The sequence below is a fragment of the Caretta caretta genome, chromosome 18 (genome assembly GCF_965140235.1).
Source record: "Caretta caretta isolate rCarCar2 chromosome 18, rCarCar1.hap1, whole genome shotgun sequence".
NCBI classification, from domain to species: domain Eukaryota; kingdom Metazoa; phylum Chordata; order Testudines; family Cheloniidae; genus Caretta; species Caretta caretta.
The window spans coordinates 16014014-16028814 of record NC_134223.1 but is presented as its reverse complement, the minus strand read 5'-3'; the positions used below and the strand labels follow the sequence as shown (position 1 = coordinate 16028814).

The following is a 14801-nucleotide window of genomic DNA, read 5'->3' as shown; positions in this document are numbered from 1 at the left end:
CAATTTCACACAGGAGGAGATTCAGGGCACACCACAGACCATGGCTCATGGATTTGAGTGTGCAGGGAGCACACGAGTTTAGTGTAAAAAAAGAAAAGAAAACCCTTTATTGGCAGAAGAAAATCACCAACGATACAGCTGGATGATATGTTTGGAACCCGCTGTGTATTTGTAGCGCTATAGATCGGCCCTACACCCGAATTATCGTATGAACAAAATTTGTTTGGACAGTGTGCCGTTGCTGGAGCCCTCTCTTATCAATGGTGCTCAGCAACTTGAAGGACTCGTTAGCAAATGGGGTGACTGCAAGGTTTGGAAGTTGTCAGATCCGGTTTAAAATGCTAATGCGGGGGCCTCTTAAGTCTGGAGGAGGCAAGCTGCAGGTAGAGATCCTCTGCTGCAAAAGGCACACGGGATGGGGCAGGAGGGAGAGACATGGCCGCCCACCTTACATGCTCTCAGGTTTAAACCAGCAAAGCTCCCTTTTTTAAGCCAACAGTAGCTAGCTGGTCAAAGCCATAGCTCAGCTGCTTCCTGGACTAGGGTGCGATGTGGTTAGTGTTACTGAAGCAGTGAGGCTAATTTTTTGTGGCCAGGAGAGGCTCATCGCCGGCGATGGGTTGTGTGCCAGGGAAGAAAACTAAAATCAGACACCCACAGCTTGAGTGGCTAACTCAAGCAGCTGGGTTTTTTCCCTGGTCAGATTTCCTACTTAGCCCCTTTCTGAGAAGGGGATTTCTATTTGTATGCGTGTCCCTAAATGCTGTCGTCCCTCATGCTGATGCATGCGAGCAGGGCATTTCTGCAGCAGGTCCAGGGAATCCGGATTGCTCCATTTCCATTTACTGGAAGGACTATTTTGGTTTTTCTTTTTTTGCTGGAGGGGAGGGGGAACCTGTTTTTACTCCGAGCCACTTTGGATTTTATGATCTGTGTTTTCGATGAGCTCGCGGTGTTTCAGCAGAGATACTGTCACCACGCTGTCATTTCTTCAGAGGGCTTGGAGCTCGTGTATAAAATTGGAAGCCCAACCTGTGACTGTGTATTACCATGGAAAGCCTCACTGTGCTCCTTTAAGAGTCCAGTCCCACTGAGCGCTGAGTACCCCAAATGCCATTGAAGCCAATGGAATTTGGGGGCTCTTGGTGCCTAACAGGAGAAGCTCAGGATCTTGAAGGCTGAAATTCTTAATCAGGAACACAAGAGGCCAGGAAGACTTCCTATCCCCTCAGTTAAGCTAGCAGTGATACACCGTAATATTTCTTTCCATCAAATACTTGTCCAATTCCTTTAATAAAAGCCCTGCTCCACATACCAGCTGCTGCCCTTGGTAAGTTATACATCTGCTGGTTGCTCTCTGGGCATATTTCTGTCCTCAGGTGCAGCACGAGCAAGCAGGTTCCACTCAAATCTATGCCGCACATCCAAGGCTAGAACAGTGAAGAAACGCCACCCAATTCCTTTAAGTCCTTTCTCAGCTAAAGGGCTGGATCCTGCTCCTTTGGAAGTCAAGGGAAGTGTTGTCACTGACTTCAGTGGGGTCGGGTACGTCCTGAAGCTGTGCCACCCACTTCCTATCTTCCCTCGTGGCTTCTTTCCTGTCTGCTCCCTTCGAAACTGTGGGACGGCCACTCCCCGAACTCCAAGATCTTATCTCAGTTACACCCATGTGCTGTAAATCTGGAATAACCCTACTGAGTTTGCTGGAGTTGCTCCAGATTACCACAAGAGCAGACTCTGGATGGCTTCCCCCCTCCACCCCTCAGTATAAAATCCCATTCTCTCCAGCCCTCCGCTGTTCCTTCTCCATTTACACGCCCTCCTGTCAAGCACAGAGATCATTACATAACATGCTCTTTACATAACATGCCATTACCAAGGCTGGATTATGTAAGTCTTCAGCATTTACATAGTGCTGCTGTCTTCCTGCCCTGTACACTTGGTGGGACCCACAGTAAACCTTGGACCACCTGCACTATCCCTTTTAATCACACAGCGCCTGGTTCTGACACCATTATGCAATCCATACTTAGGCAGTCCTTCCTCCGAACTCTTCTCTGAGTGCATGCTGAGTAAAGGCTTTAGGATGCCTATCGTGGTACTTACTAGAGGCTAAATGCTGCAGTCTTTGCTAATGCCATACTCAGGCAAAAAGCCCACAGACTTCATGAGTAAAGCCTGCAGGGTTGGGCCTTTTGTAGTGAAATGGTCACTTGTTACCTTTTAAGTACAAAGAATGGACATTGATATTTTAGTCCCTGTAATTCAGGGGGCAACTTCCTGGTGTCTAGATTCTGATTTTGGTGTAAATCTGGAGTCACTTCCTTTGAAGTCAGTGGAGTGACTCCAGATTTACACCAGTATCTATCATGTCTAACGTAGCTAGAAGTGCACACAGTATTGTAGAGGTGGCCTCCTCTGGGGTTGGAATGTTTCCCTTTGATTAGCACTTACAATGCCCTCCGTTAAGGTTCTTGTTTTCTGTTAAGCGGGGTGCTGAAGGCGATTGCGTTTGACCCAGCACTTCTCCATATCCCTCATCCACTTCAGCTTCGGAGTTTTCAGCATAGAACCACTAAGGGTATAAACCATCTGTTCTCGTGATGGCTGACCTCATAACCTTTCATTTCTCTGCACTCCACACCATTGCCTTCTCACCTGTCCAAATCACGTTAGGTGTAAACAGCTTGAAAACTGACTGACCTCTTCTATTGCATCACCTTTTCCTCTGACACCTCCGACTGAGTTACAGCCTGAGCGTGCTCCCACTGAGGTCAAAGGGAAGTTTGCTGTTGAGTTCAGTGTGAGTAAGATCAGAAACCTGTTGAGCAAAACCCTGGACTCACAACTCCTTGGTGTGAAATTTTCTGCTTGATGGTATCGCCATCTGTGCGGATCTGTGATGGTTTAAGAAACTGCCCAACAGTGAAACTCCGTTGTCCTCCTCAAATTACCATGAAACTGTTATATATATATAGTGCTGAGCACTCTGCCCTCAGACCAGCGACACAGTTAACCACATGCTTAACTCCAACAGGAATACTCACGTGCTTAAACTTCAGCCTGTACTTCTGTGCTTTGCTAGATTGGGCTCAGAGGGCTCAGGACTATGCAAGAACCAATCCATGTGCAGCTGAATATCTGCTGCTTATCTTGGCTTAGGAACAGGCGGCTTCTCTGTAATTAAGACTTGTTGATTATCCCATCCCGTCCCATTTTATGTAGAAAGGCTAATCTGCACAAAACCTTTGCTCGCCCGCATGTGGTTCCCTTCAAGCCATGTCCTCCCCTAGAAAAAGGCAATATTGAATTAAAACTAGAAAATTTCAGGACATGCCAAAGAAAAAAAGCAACACGTTGATCATTAAACCTCCTGCTCTTACCCTGCGTTAACGAAACCCAGCCTGGTGGTTGCTGGAAACGTTTTCCCTCATGCGGTGTTAATCGGCTCCAATCAGTTTTCTGACTCTGAAGAGGAGTTAGAAATTTGGCTGATCCTTTCTATAAACCAGTGAGATCTGAAGGCGTGGCTTGTTCACTCCAGGCCATTGTATTTTACAGTCGACATTAGTGACTCATGAGAACAATAGTGTATGGTTTGGAACGTACAAGCTTGGAATCACTCACTGTCCCAGTAAACGTGGTTAAAGAATATGTAAATACTGACACAAAAAGCAGTATGTCTGGCAAGACAATTTATCTATTTAAAATGTATCGGTACTTTATTTAGAGTCAATGTATAAAGCAACTTTGTGCACTTTTCCTACTTACAGTATTGGGTTTTTTATGTTCTTTTGTTATGGATTTTGTGCTGTCTTTTTTAATCGGTAAAATTGTTAAGTATTTAATTTATTATTGAGATGCCCAGAGGACTAGTGCAATTTTCATTCGATACAGTTTGGCTGTATTTAATGTCAGGATTTTTTTGTAACGTTACTAGGGCCTATATTTTTAAACTTGACTTTTTTTCCCCTCTCCCCACTTCCCTTTCTTTTTTTCTTTTCCTCTTTTTTTTTTTTTCTTGTAAAGAGAATGCAAGGCATCTGATGCCTCACAGCTTGAGATAGGGTAGGACACTTAACAAATCTGGCAGTTTCTAAAACAAAATGTTTTTCTCCGGGGAAAAAAACTATGTCTAAGAGACATTTTGCAATGTTTTCTATGTTTAGTTTATTTGCTTTTTTTTGGAATGAGAAATGTGTGCGTGCGCGTGTTTTGGGGCTTGGGAGGGAGGGAGTGTTGGGGAAATTGTACATAAAGTTTGTTTTCGGCAAAGCAAAGAGCCAGTAAGGCTACACAGGAGTCTAGACATAAAGTCACTGGGTTATTTTTTTTTCTCTTTAAATATGGATACATTTCTCTGAGTGTTGTACAATCTTATTTGAAATTTCTAATGCCAAAATTTCTGTCATTCTTCCTTTATAGCTCTTCTTTTCAAAGAGTTTGTACATTACATACATGACAGTAACTTGGTTGCAACTGTGATTAACGTGAACAGATTTGCCTTTGTCTAGAAAGCGACACCCAGGGTATTACCTCAACATAGATGGGCCCAAAAGATGATCTCCAAACTGAAGATTCTCATGCTTTTGGGGTATTTGAGATCTGGGACAAGCTTTGAATATTTGTTCCAACTATATTGTGGCCAACCCAACATCCTGGATCCAAATACTTGAATTGGAGGGTCTGAATTTTGCATTTTAAGCACATCTTCAATTGTAGATTGGATGGGTACAAAAGACTTGCAGATTGAGATTATACTCTCTGTTCAATGTGTGTACAAACTGGCAAATTGCCATCTAAACCAGAGAAACTACCCCCCACTCCACACACTCATTATTTTAATATTATTAATCATGATAAGCTGAGTCTGTGTGCCTTGCCATTCCTTCCAATAATTCCGTCAAGGGGAGAAATATTGGTGCTTGTAAAGCATGAGAGTTGGCAAACTGAGACTGAGATGAGCATGAATTTCTCTAAAAAGAAAAGGAGGACTTGTGGCACCTTAGAGACTAACCAATTTATTTGAGCATAAGCTTTCATGAGCTACACCTCACTTCATCGGATGTCATTTCTCTGACATTTGCAACATCTCAGACTGGAAAATTTGAGTGTTATTTCCACACGATGAAAAATGGATACTCCTAAAGAAATGCATTGAGAGGCCTCCAGTAGCCTCAGATTAATGGACACAGCTGTTGCTGTCTCCTTCCATACGACCAGGAATGCTGTGTTGTGCCATTCTGCTGCAGTCCTGTCTGTTAAACCCCGGGGCATCCGTGCTTTCATCCAAAGGCAAAAAAGCATGAACAGACTAAATGTTATATTAAACAACTGATCAGCTGATGACAAACTTGTGCGTGTGTGTGTGTGTGTGTATGTGTGTGCGTGCGGAGAGATGTGATGATGAAAGGGCGGGAGGGGAAGGGGAATGGGAGTTTGAAAGGACACGAGAAAAAAATAAATAAAGATACCAAAATACCGAGTGCTGTTTCCATAGGAATATGATGTGTAACGGTCCAAGCCCTGAAGTCTGCAGTCGCTGCATCACCAGAGTGTGGGAATAAGGCTCTTAAACTGAAAGACAAGGAGTCGGTGGGAAGATGGGGCTGTCAGGTGGCCAGATATGTGTGGGAGGGGGAAAGGGTGGGGGGCTGTCACACGGTTCCTGAACGTAGCAGAGTCATGAATGTCAGTTTGCAGGGCACTAACAGAACCCATCGATTTCTAGTGCAGGAGTAAGATGGCAGAGAAGGGTCAGCCAGGCAAGGAGCCAGGGGCTCCCTAAATGAGTCTCAGTTCTTAGCGTCTCCCCAATAGCTAGGGAATTGTTTAGTTTGTACATCCATGTGCTCCATTAAGGTGCATTTTTGGAAGAACCGGGCTGCTGCCTTCTGCTGCACCGACCCCCGTTTGTATAAAACCATCTCAGCTCAGCTTCCATCCATCACGTCCATCAAACAGCACATGAATGTCAGGGTGTATTAGTCCTGTGACGTGTGACCCCTCTGGGTCAGACCCACGGCCGGAGCCAAGGAAGGATAAATCCCAGGGGGATAAGCTTGGATCAGTGCAAGGTTATGTTAACTGGCAGCCCTGAATGAAGGCTTTCGAGCCATTGGGGAGCAAAGCCCAACCGGCTTCTTGCCTGGCCCGAGACTCCATCACTTCCTACCTAAACAGCACGGAAAGAAAGAGGATCTTTCAGCCAAGTCGAAGCTGCTAGGTGTGGTTTGTTTAATAGGCTCTGGATGCACTAACAGCTGGGGCTGCTGTACACGGGACTTACCCTTGCTGTAAATACGCTATCGCATATTAATCTCCTTCACTTGCCTGCTTTCCATACAACTTGGTGACCCTTTTTTTTTTTATTTCCCCTTTGCCTCTACAATCTGTACTGAGTATAACTATGGAACTGACTATTCTATATGTTATTATCTTTGTACAATTTTCAAACCGTTGCCATGGTGTCAGCTTTTTCCTCCCCCCTTCCACCCTCTATTGTCTCTTGAAACACTCTTAATAAAAATCTAGATAAACTCCTTACCTCCTTCTGCTTTGGCTCGTTTTATTTACTGAGGGTCTCTTGCCTGTATTAACTGTAGCTACGATATTATCCCCTTTTGACCTGTTATTCTTCCACTGCAAGCCACGGGCTGAACTGCGTCAGCAAACAGAGTGGAATGGCACATAAATATTCTGCATTTTTGAGTGGCTGGTTAAGCGTCCCTAGCACTATCCTGTGATAACATCGTGATTTCAAACCACTTGAAAGGGACACTGGGTCAAAGGTGGCCGATTCAAAATATCCCCTACTGTGTCTTTTTTAAGTACTTATTTAACTTATCCAGCATACGATCAGTCCTGGAAAAGGAGGCCTTGCAACACAGCTAAAATCCTACATTCCCACCCTCAGGCTGAGCACTTTAAAGCCACTTCAGTCGCAAGGTTGTTGTCCTTTGCTTACCATCAGATAATCTAATCGCAGGTGCCTTTTGGAAGATGTCTCCTACTTCAAGGTTTCCATCACTCTCAGAGCAGCAGAGAAACGCAGACACTACGTTGAATTATTAGCTCCACTTGTTCTGGTGGGACAAACAAATCTATTTTTTAAATCGGGTTGGGTTTGTGGATTTATGAGGACAGTCAGAACAGTTTAATATGGGAAAGATCATTACAGTTATCTCACGTGTCCTCATCCCTGGTTGTGTCTCCACCTCCCCCCAAAATGGCAAGGCCATTGCATATAGAAAGGAAGGATTAGGGGCACTAGCCTAGACTTTGGAGACCTGTGGTCAAATCCCTGCCCTGCCACAGATTTCTTTTGTGACCTTGGGCAAATCACGTGATCTCTCTGGGCCTCAGTTCCCCATCTGTGCCATGGGGATAACAGCAGAACCCTGCCCTCGAAAGGGTATTGTGAGGATAAATACATTAAAGATTGTGAGATACTCAGGTAATGACTAAGACATTTCTACAATAATGGGGGCCAGATAGGTAGCTGAGATAAAATTAATCTGTGGAACTGGATGCCTCAGGATATTATTGAAACAGATAACTGAGCAATGTTCAAAACTATATAATTAGCTATCTATCTGAATAAGACTACATCAGTGCTTGTGGACATGATCCAGCTACTACTGGAGTCAATAGGAGTGTTCCTAGTGACTTCACTGGGAGTTGAATGGGGCTTTATGTTAACAATAACAAAACTTATGAGTTTTCAAGCTTCCTGTTTGATTATATGAGTTAATCACCAATGGAGTGCAATTTGCTACCATGGTATATCGAACTGCGTTATGGCAGCTTCACGCCTTCTTCTGATCATTTCATTATTAGCTGTTGGAGACAGGATACTGGAATAGATGGAGCACCGGGGGGGCGGCGGTCTTTTCCAATGTGGCAGCCCCTATGAGCTTAGTGACAGGATGCCTTGACATATACCTAAATGTGCTGGAAATCACCACTGCGTGATTCATTTGTAGGGATCTAGAAGAAATGCGCTCTGATGATGTAAAAACCTGCAACCTCAAGTGCATTATGGCAGCTCCATGCCTCCTGCAGACAAATCCAACTTGGGCTACTGTCAGAGACAGGATCCCAGCCCCTCCAGTAACCCCTATGTTAGAAATGACAGCACTTTCTCTTTATAAGATATGAAGTCACCACTCCTTGGTTTACCCCAGGATTAGTAGGTGGAGACACCGTCTGTTTCAAGTGAGCAAACCAGGCCTGATTCCCTCCTTGCAGCTCGTGTTGCCATTTACATCTGTGCAAAATGGGTTTGAAAAGGTACCCTTGTAATCTGGCAGCGTTTTTACACGCACTTTGCACGAGTGTAAATGGTGCGCCACAAAGGTGCATGGCAGAAGAAAATCTGGCCCAACACCGCACTTGTGAGTGCTAGTGAAACTCACCCTATGTGAGTTAGGGAGACCAGACACTCCTCCGCCAGCTCAGGATTTGCGAATGAACTGTTGCTTTGGGGGGATTTCAGTCTGATTATTTTGGGATCCAAGTGGGTTGTAGGATTACTGGCTCACATTCGCAGTTACCCCTGGACGTTGCAAAGAAGGGGGCCTTTCAGTGAGACAGTTATGATTCCCAGGGAGGGCCGGCACTGTTCTGAGCCCTGGAAGAGGTAAGAACAGCCTGGGAGCTGTTCTAACTTACACCAGCTGGCTATGGTCTCTCAGGGACTATATGCCAGCCGAGCATAGCTTGAGAAGTGTGTACTCCAGCCATATCTTCTCCCCATGCCAGTGCAGAGTGGGACTTGGCGAGGTGGTGAAGGAGCTGGTGACAATGGCTCTGTGTCAGCTGAGAACTCCCCACGCCTGGGGACTTCTCAGTATGTGAAATCTGGCTGCTCGGGTACTAGTGTTTGTCAGATCTAGCACTGCTCAGGTGGTGCAAAAGAGCTGGAATAAATGTGAATGCTAGAAAGAGAGAGAGAGAGAGACAGAGAGGAGCCTGAATTGGATTTCGGTGCCTTTCTGGAATGAACTCTTCATACAGTCCTGCCCAAGGTGTGATACTCTGCAACCCGTCCCATCCCTGGCAATACCCTGATCCTGGGGCATTACATCTGGCCAGATGTCTCTCCCCCCATATCTATCTATCTATCTATCTATCTATCTATCTATCTATCTATCTATCATCACAACCATCACCATAATATCGAGGCTCTGGGCCCTTCTGAGTAACTGATGAATATTCTGAATGCAAGTGGATTTGCCTGTGAACGTTATGATTCCCCTGAAGTTGCTTCTGTCCATTTTACCTGCAAGGGCTCAATCAATCCAAAGCCTCCCCTGTTATTGTCACCTGTGCACTGTGCATTAGCACATCCGTTCTGAGAACTGGGACTCCAGCCTCTAAAGAGTTAATCTTCTCTTCGTAGGAAAACAGCTCGCTCATCTATATAGTCTTTAAGAAAGGAAGGTGACATCCTTCGTTCAGAGAGGTAACAGGCAGGTACAAAAGTAAACTCTTCTCCAGGGGTGGGATGTATGTAAAAGGCTATCTGTTTGGGGGGTCGCACTAGCCACAATTGGGTAGAACACCCAGCTGTTCAAGCCAGTGCAGACAGCGGAAAATCTGCAGGAGTCTGGGGACAGTAGCCCTGGAGAGTTGAGGGTAAAAGAGAATGCAGCCCACTCAGTTACCTGGACCTCCAGGACCACACTGGACTGACTTCAAGGGGGGCTATGCCGAGTTACGCCAGCGATGGGTCTGGCCTCTAGATTGTTTTGAGATTTAGCATTTAGTGCAGCCCCCGTGGCTGGTTGGGAACCAGGCACAAGAATCCAGGCATTCCCACTCACCCCTGTAAATCAGTGAGAGTGCAAGCCCAGCAAAGGCTTGGCTGGAAATGAGCTCCATATTATTATTATTATTATTACTATTATTTGATTTGATTGGCAGGAGCAGCAGGAGTCCATTGTTCCAGGGGAATGTACCGATGCATAACGTACCCCCTAGCCCAGAGAGCTTACACTCTGAGTCCATAACTTTAAAAGAAGAAACTCCATTTGTGGAGTAATGAGTGGGGACTTCATGTTCACATAAGGATTCAGTTTACTCACTGCTGGCTCGTGGCATATGCTCATGCCCATATCTCCAGCCATCTCCGGGAGAGCACAGCTACTCTGCAATTCAGATTACATTGAAAAAGGCCAGAAACCTTGCCACAGGGAGCAAAGATCCATGGGAGAAAAACCCGGCCTGGGACCAAGGCTGTCTGGAGCTATCAGATGGTGTCACTCCCGACCTACCAGTACTCAGTGGGAACAGTTCAGCAGACGGCTGCTCCTCGCACGGACCGGGAGGGGAACAGACCCGGGTCCTTGACACGTCAGGGCTTCGGTAACATGCACCAGTTTTAAACCTAAACAAGCCAAGAGACCGTTCCCCAAGAGACTCGCGCATGTGCACAAGGGAGCAGCCTGGAGGCAAGACACCGCCTCCCTCCAGGTACCCCCTGGACAATGGCTGGGCCCAGTCGCAGTCTGTGTGCTCTCCCAAGTGCTCGGGCAGGCAGTGGTGCATGCGTGCGCCCCTCAGGGGTCCGAGAGGAGCTGACGACCCACCCACTGGCCGGTGGGGCTCGCCTGGTGAGGAGTGGAGGCCAACATGGCACCGCTGCCCAATGCAGCCTAGTGGCTGGAAGCCACAAGTGAGCCGGGCATTAAATCAATACAACTAAACACACCTTGCAGGGAGAACGTCGCTCGTGACAAACCAGACCGAGTGCACACAGCTCCCTGGCGGGGGCCGGGAGAAAGGCTCAGATGCTGTGTTATTTCACTCTGGGGAGGGAGCACTGTCATGCACCCCTGTAGCCTCTTCCCCAGCCACGGTCTGTCTCTGCAGCAGGGAGGAGGCAATGAAGACGCACTGGATGCTTCCATCGAGCTGCCTTGGTGAGAGTAGGCTTCCTGTCAGGCAGTTCGCACCAAGCCCCCTTCACCCTGCTTCTGGCACCAACACCCCAGGAAGGAGACGGCGAGGTGGGGGCCCCCTGCCCTTGTGTGTTTCCCTCTGGGTTCGCATGCTGATGTGGTCACAAGAGGAAGTTAGCTTAGCGGCCTTGTCCTAAATTGAAATAGTCCCAGCCCCTGCAGGGACGGCTCAGCCAGCACTGGGATTATGAACGGGCTGCAGGTGTCTAGTGATCCCTGTGGGGCTTTGCTGGAGCATCTGCACTGAAGCCTTGCACAAGCCAAGGGAGCCGGGACGGCTCTGGGCCTTGGTGCTGGGACACCGCGCCCGTCGCGCCTCGGTCAGACGTTTCAACCCAGCGCTGGCGTGGCAGCCGTGGAAAGTTGTTGCCGTTTGATGGTCTATGTGCAATGAGTTGTTGTTTCCCTCCAGCATGGGTGGACAGGTGTCTCCCTCCTGACCCTCCGTCACGACCCAACATCCTGTCTGGGCGCCAGCCGAGAGGTCAGGGACTACAAGCCAACTACCATCTTATCCGTGGTCCTTGCAGGTCACAGGGAGGTGCAATGGCAGGGCCCATTGGGGGAAGCTTTCATGGCTGGCTGTGCTGTGCTGGGGAGAAGTATCGGGGTAGAGGGCTGCCAGGTTGGCTCCTTAACAAACCCAGCCCTCTACTGGCTCATGTGCCTGGATACTTAACGAGAAAGCAATGGTCAGAGATGGATGGGGGCGGGGGGGAATGATCCCAAAGCGGGGTGAGAAGCAAGAGTCGTGATAAAGGGTAGGTCTATCAAAGTTTAGAAACAAACCAGTTCCTATGTACAAGGAGTTCAAAGTCAGAAGGTGACCTTGTGGCTAAATAACAGTGCAGGGCTAGCTAGGAGCCAGGACTCCTGGGCTCTATTCACGTCTCTGTCAGGGACTTTCCTGGGTGGCTTGGAGCAAGTCACTCAGGCCAAAACGTCCAAGTGTCCACTAATCCTGGGTGCCTTTTTGGGGAGGGGGCGCATAGGGCTGGGTTTTCAGAGCTGCTGAGCACCTTTTCCAGGCATCGAAGAAGTGCAAAGGATAATGTCGGGATTAACTTGTCTTCCCCTGCAGGAGATGCGACGTACCTCGACATCTTCCGGGAGTTCTCCCACATGGCTTCGAACGACCCTGAGAAACTCAACCGGCGGAGCTTCCCCTTCAGCCACTCCTGCAGATAGCCCTTCCCCTCCTCGTCCGAGGCCTTCGGCTGGAGAGTCAGCTGTGAGCTACCAGAGCCCTGGGAGAGCGGGAAGGGGGAGCGGTTTGCCAAGGCGGAATGGGTCTGCTGGGCTCATCTACTGGAGGAAGACCCAGCCATCTGGTCCCTGTCCAAACACACACTTATGGAGCACGCAGTGTTTATTCCAGTGCCTGCTTTTGTATCCACATCTCAGACCAATGACCCGTGGTGACATGACTAACCAGCCAGCGTATCCAAACAGGGCTGAACCAACTATGCAAAGAAATCCCTGCTTCTTTGCAGTTCACTCCCTCAGCCCCTGGGCCTCCCTCGGGCCAAACGCCTGCTCAAGTCAATAAAGATTTGACCTTCGGTTTGTTAATGACTAAAAGGTAGGGGGCCACACATCCCATCACTAAAAATAAGGGGTAGCAAAGGGGGAACCAAGCACCTTTTCTGCAGAATATGTTAATCCCTGCAAAGCTGACTTTTGCTGCACCACTGGGATATCAAAGCTGACACAGCAGGAGCATGGGACAGGAACGGAGAGACATTTTCACACAGACACCAGCAAAATGGTTTGCCCAGGGCAGCAGCAGCATCCTTTACGTCAGTTGGGGCAAACGCCGGAAGAAGAGAAGTGACTTTCTGCGTTAGGGAGGGACGCATTCCAGGGATGATATTCCTGCTGAGCTGTGGTTAGTATTTGAATAGGTTCATTCTCAGATTTTATCCTTTTTGGTTTAGAAACCCAAAGGATGCAGAATAACTCATCAAGGAGAAAAGTCAAAACATCCCAAAGTTGACACAGGCTGGCAACCACCTCAGAAACATGGAATATCGGCTGCGAGGCGGCAGCAGACCCCAGCCGCAAAGAGTTTAAAGCCACGACAAATGACTTTCTGTTGAGGTTGGGCCTGTTTTGGGGACCTAGAGTATCTCACCTGTGTTGCTTGTGTATTTGGTTTCTGCACAGAGGGATTTTGGGGCTTACCCTTGGAGAATAGGGTGTGAAGATCCTCTGAGCTCCTTCCTGCCAGATGCAGGAGTGAATATAGCTTCTGAGCCCTTCCCCCTTGGGAACAGTTCGTGTTAGACTCTATGAAAACCATAAGGGTTTGACTTAAATTGCTACCTGTTTCTGTCCAGCAACCCAAGTTATCAGAGAGGTGGTAACAAGTACAACCAGCAAAGAAGTTGTAGCCATGTGTGGCTAAGGGGTTCATTTGTCACGGTACCAAACCCAAATGAGAAGATAAACATTTGTGAATGCCACAGGCAGTATGTTGTTGGGGCATATTCTGCCTTCCGTTATAGAGGGGTAACCCAGGGCACAGGAGAAACCAAAGAGGGGTTCATGATGGAATATTCAGCTGTGCATCTGGTTTCAAACACCTGAATATTCAGGGATGTGTGCGGTGTCTGGATCCAGGTTGTCAGTACTGGCCTGTCTGGAGTAAAAACTTCAGCATGCAGGGGCCTCACTGGAAAAAACCACAACTTTTCCAACTGAGCTTGAACGTTCCTGGGCCAGCACACTGCCAAAGACGCTGATGTCTTATGCTGCTGAACCAGATTTGCAAATGAAGTGAGTTTAGTCAGCTCCACTTGGCTAAGAATGGCACAGCACCAACGGCCCGTTGCACTACTTTGCATGGCTGGTTTTCCATCGCCCCCACACACTCTAATTCACTGTAGGCTGACCACCACCCACATGCAGCTTCCCATGCCTTTTAGTGGCTGTGTGGCTCAATGGCTAGAGACCCAGACTCGGATTTAACAGACCTGGATTCTGTTCCTGGCCTGCTGCGTGGCCTATGGCAAATCACTTCACTTCTGTGTGTGCCTCGTGTGTTAAGTGCCTTGAGACTCTTGGGTGAAAAGCCCTATGTACTATTATCATAATTATACTATGGGAGCTGTGCATGCAGATCTGAAAACAGAACCTGGCCCTCGCCCCCTTGAAGAGTTTTGTAGCTCATGCCTACTGTGTGTCGCAACGCTAGGAGAGCAGAACTCTTCCTGTACGGCATGGCTTTCATTACTATTTTTTTACCTGTAATATTATTTCATCGCTATAAAAAGGGTTATGTGTGGACTATACAGGTATAGGCACCATGACAAATTAAAGTGGATTGTCAGAATGATGTATATAAACCGTGTTTACATGCTGAAATGTAATATATCATAAAGCAGAAGAAATGTATTTTTTAAATAAGGGGGAATGGAAAAGTCTCACATACAAGTGATACCTATTAATTGGAAGTAAAATATGAGAATTTTTGTTTCGAAAACCAGGCGTGTTTCCTCATTCTTTCCAGTCTAGGCTTCTGTAAACAAATGGAGCATTTTAGTTGGAGAGGGTTTTTATAACGTGAGATTTATTAGGCACTCGTTTATGGCTGGAAGTCGGGGGGGGGGCGGGAGGGGGAACAAATGAATTTTCCTCCAAGGAGATGCAGGGCTCCCAACTTTTTTGGGTAGCTGGCATGTTTGATTCAGATTAAGGCAAAGCCTAGCCAGGTCATTGAAGTCAATGGGAGTTTTGCCATTGACTTCAGTGGAGCCAGGCTTTCACCTCAAGATTGTTTCCGTTCCAGAGTCTCCTTGGTTAGTGGTGGAAATAATTGTACATGCTCAATCATGA

The 14801-nt window shown here is 47.3% G+C and overlaps 1 protein-coding gene across 1 annotated transcript in view; it reads left to right on the top strand.

Annotated features, from left to right (window-relative positions):
- Window positions 1-14448, top strand: part of ACAP3 (ArfGAP with coiled-coil, ankyrin repeat and PH domains 3) — a 158628-nt gene extending 144180 nt beyond the window's left edge. Inside the window, exon 26 of the mRNA XM_048824822.2 lies at window positions 12046-14448. Coding sequence (XP_048680779.1) covers window positions 12046-12152 — 107 coding nt within the window. The 3' untranslated portion in view covers window positions 12153-14448. The remainder of the gene's footprint in view (window positions 1-12045) is intronic.
- The last annotated feature ends 353 nt before the right edge of the window (window positions 14449-14801 follow it).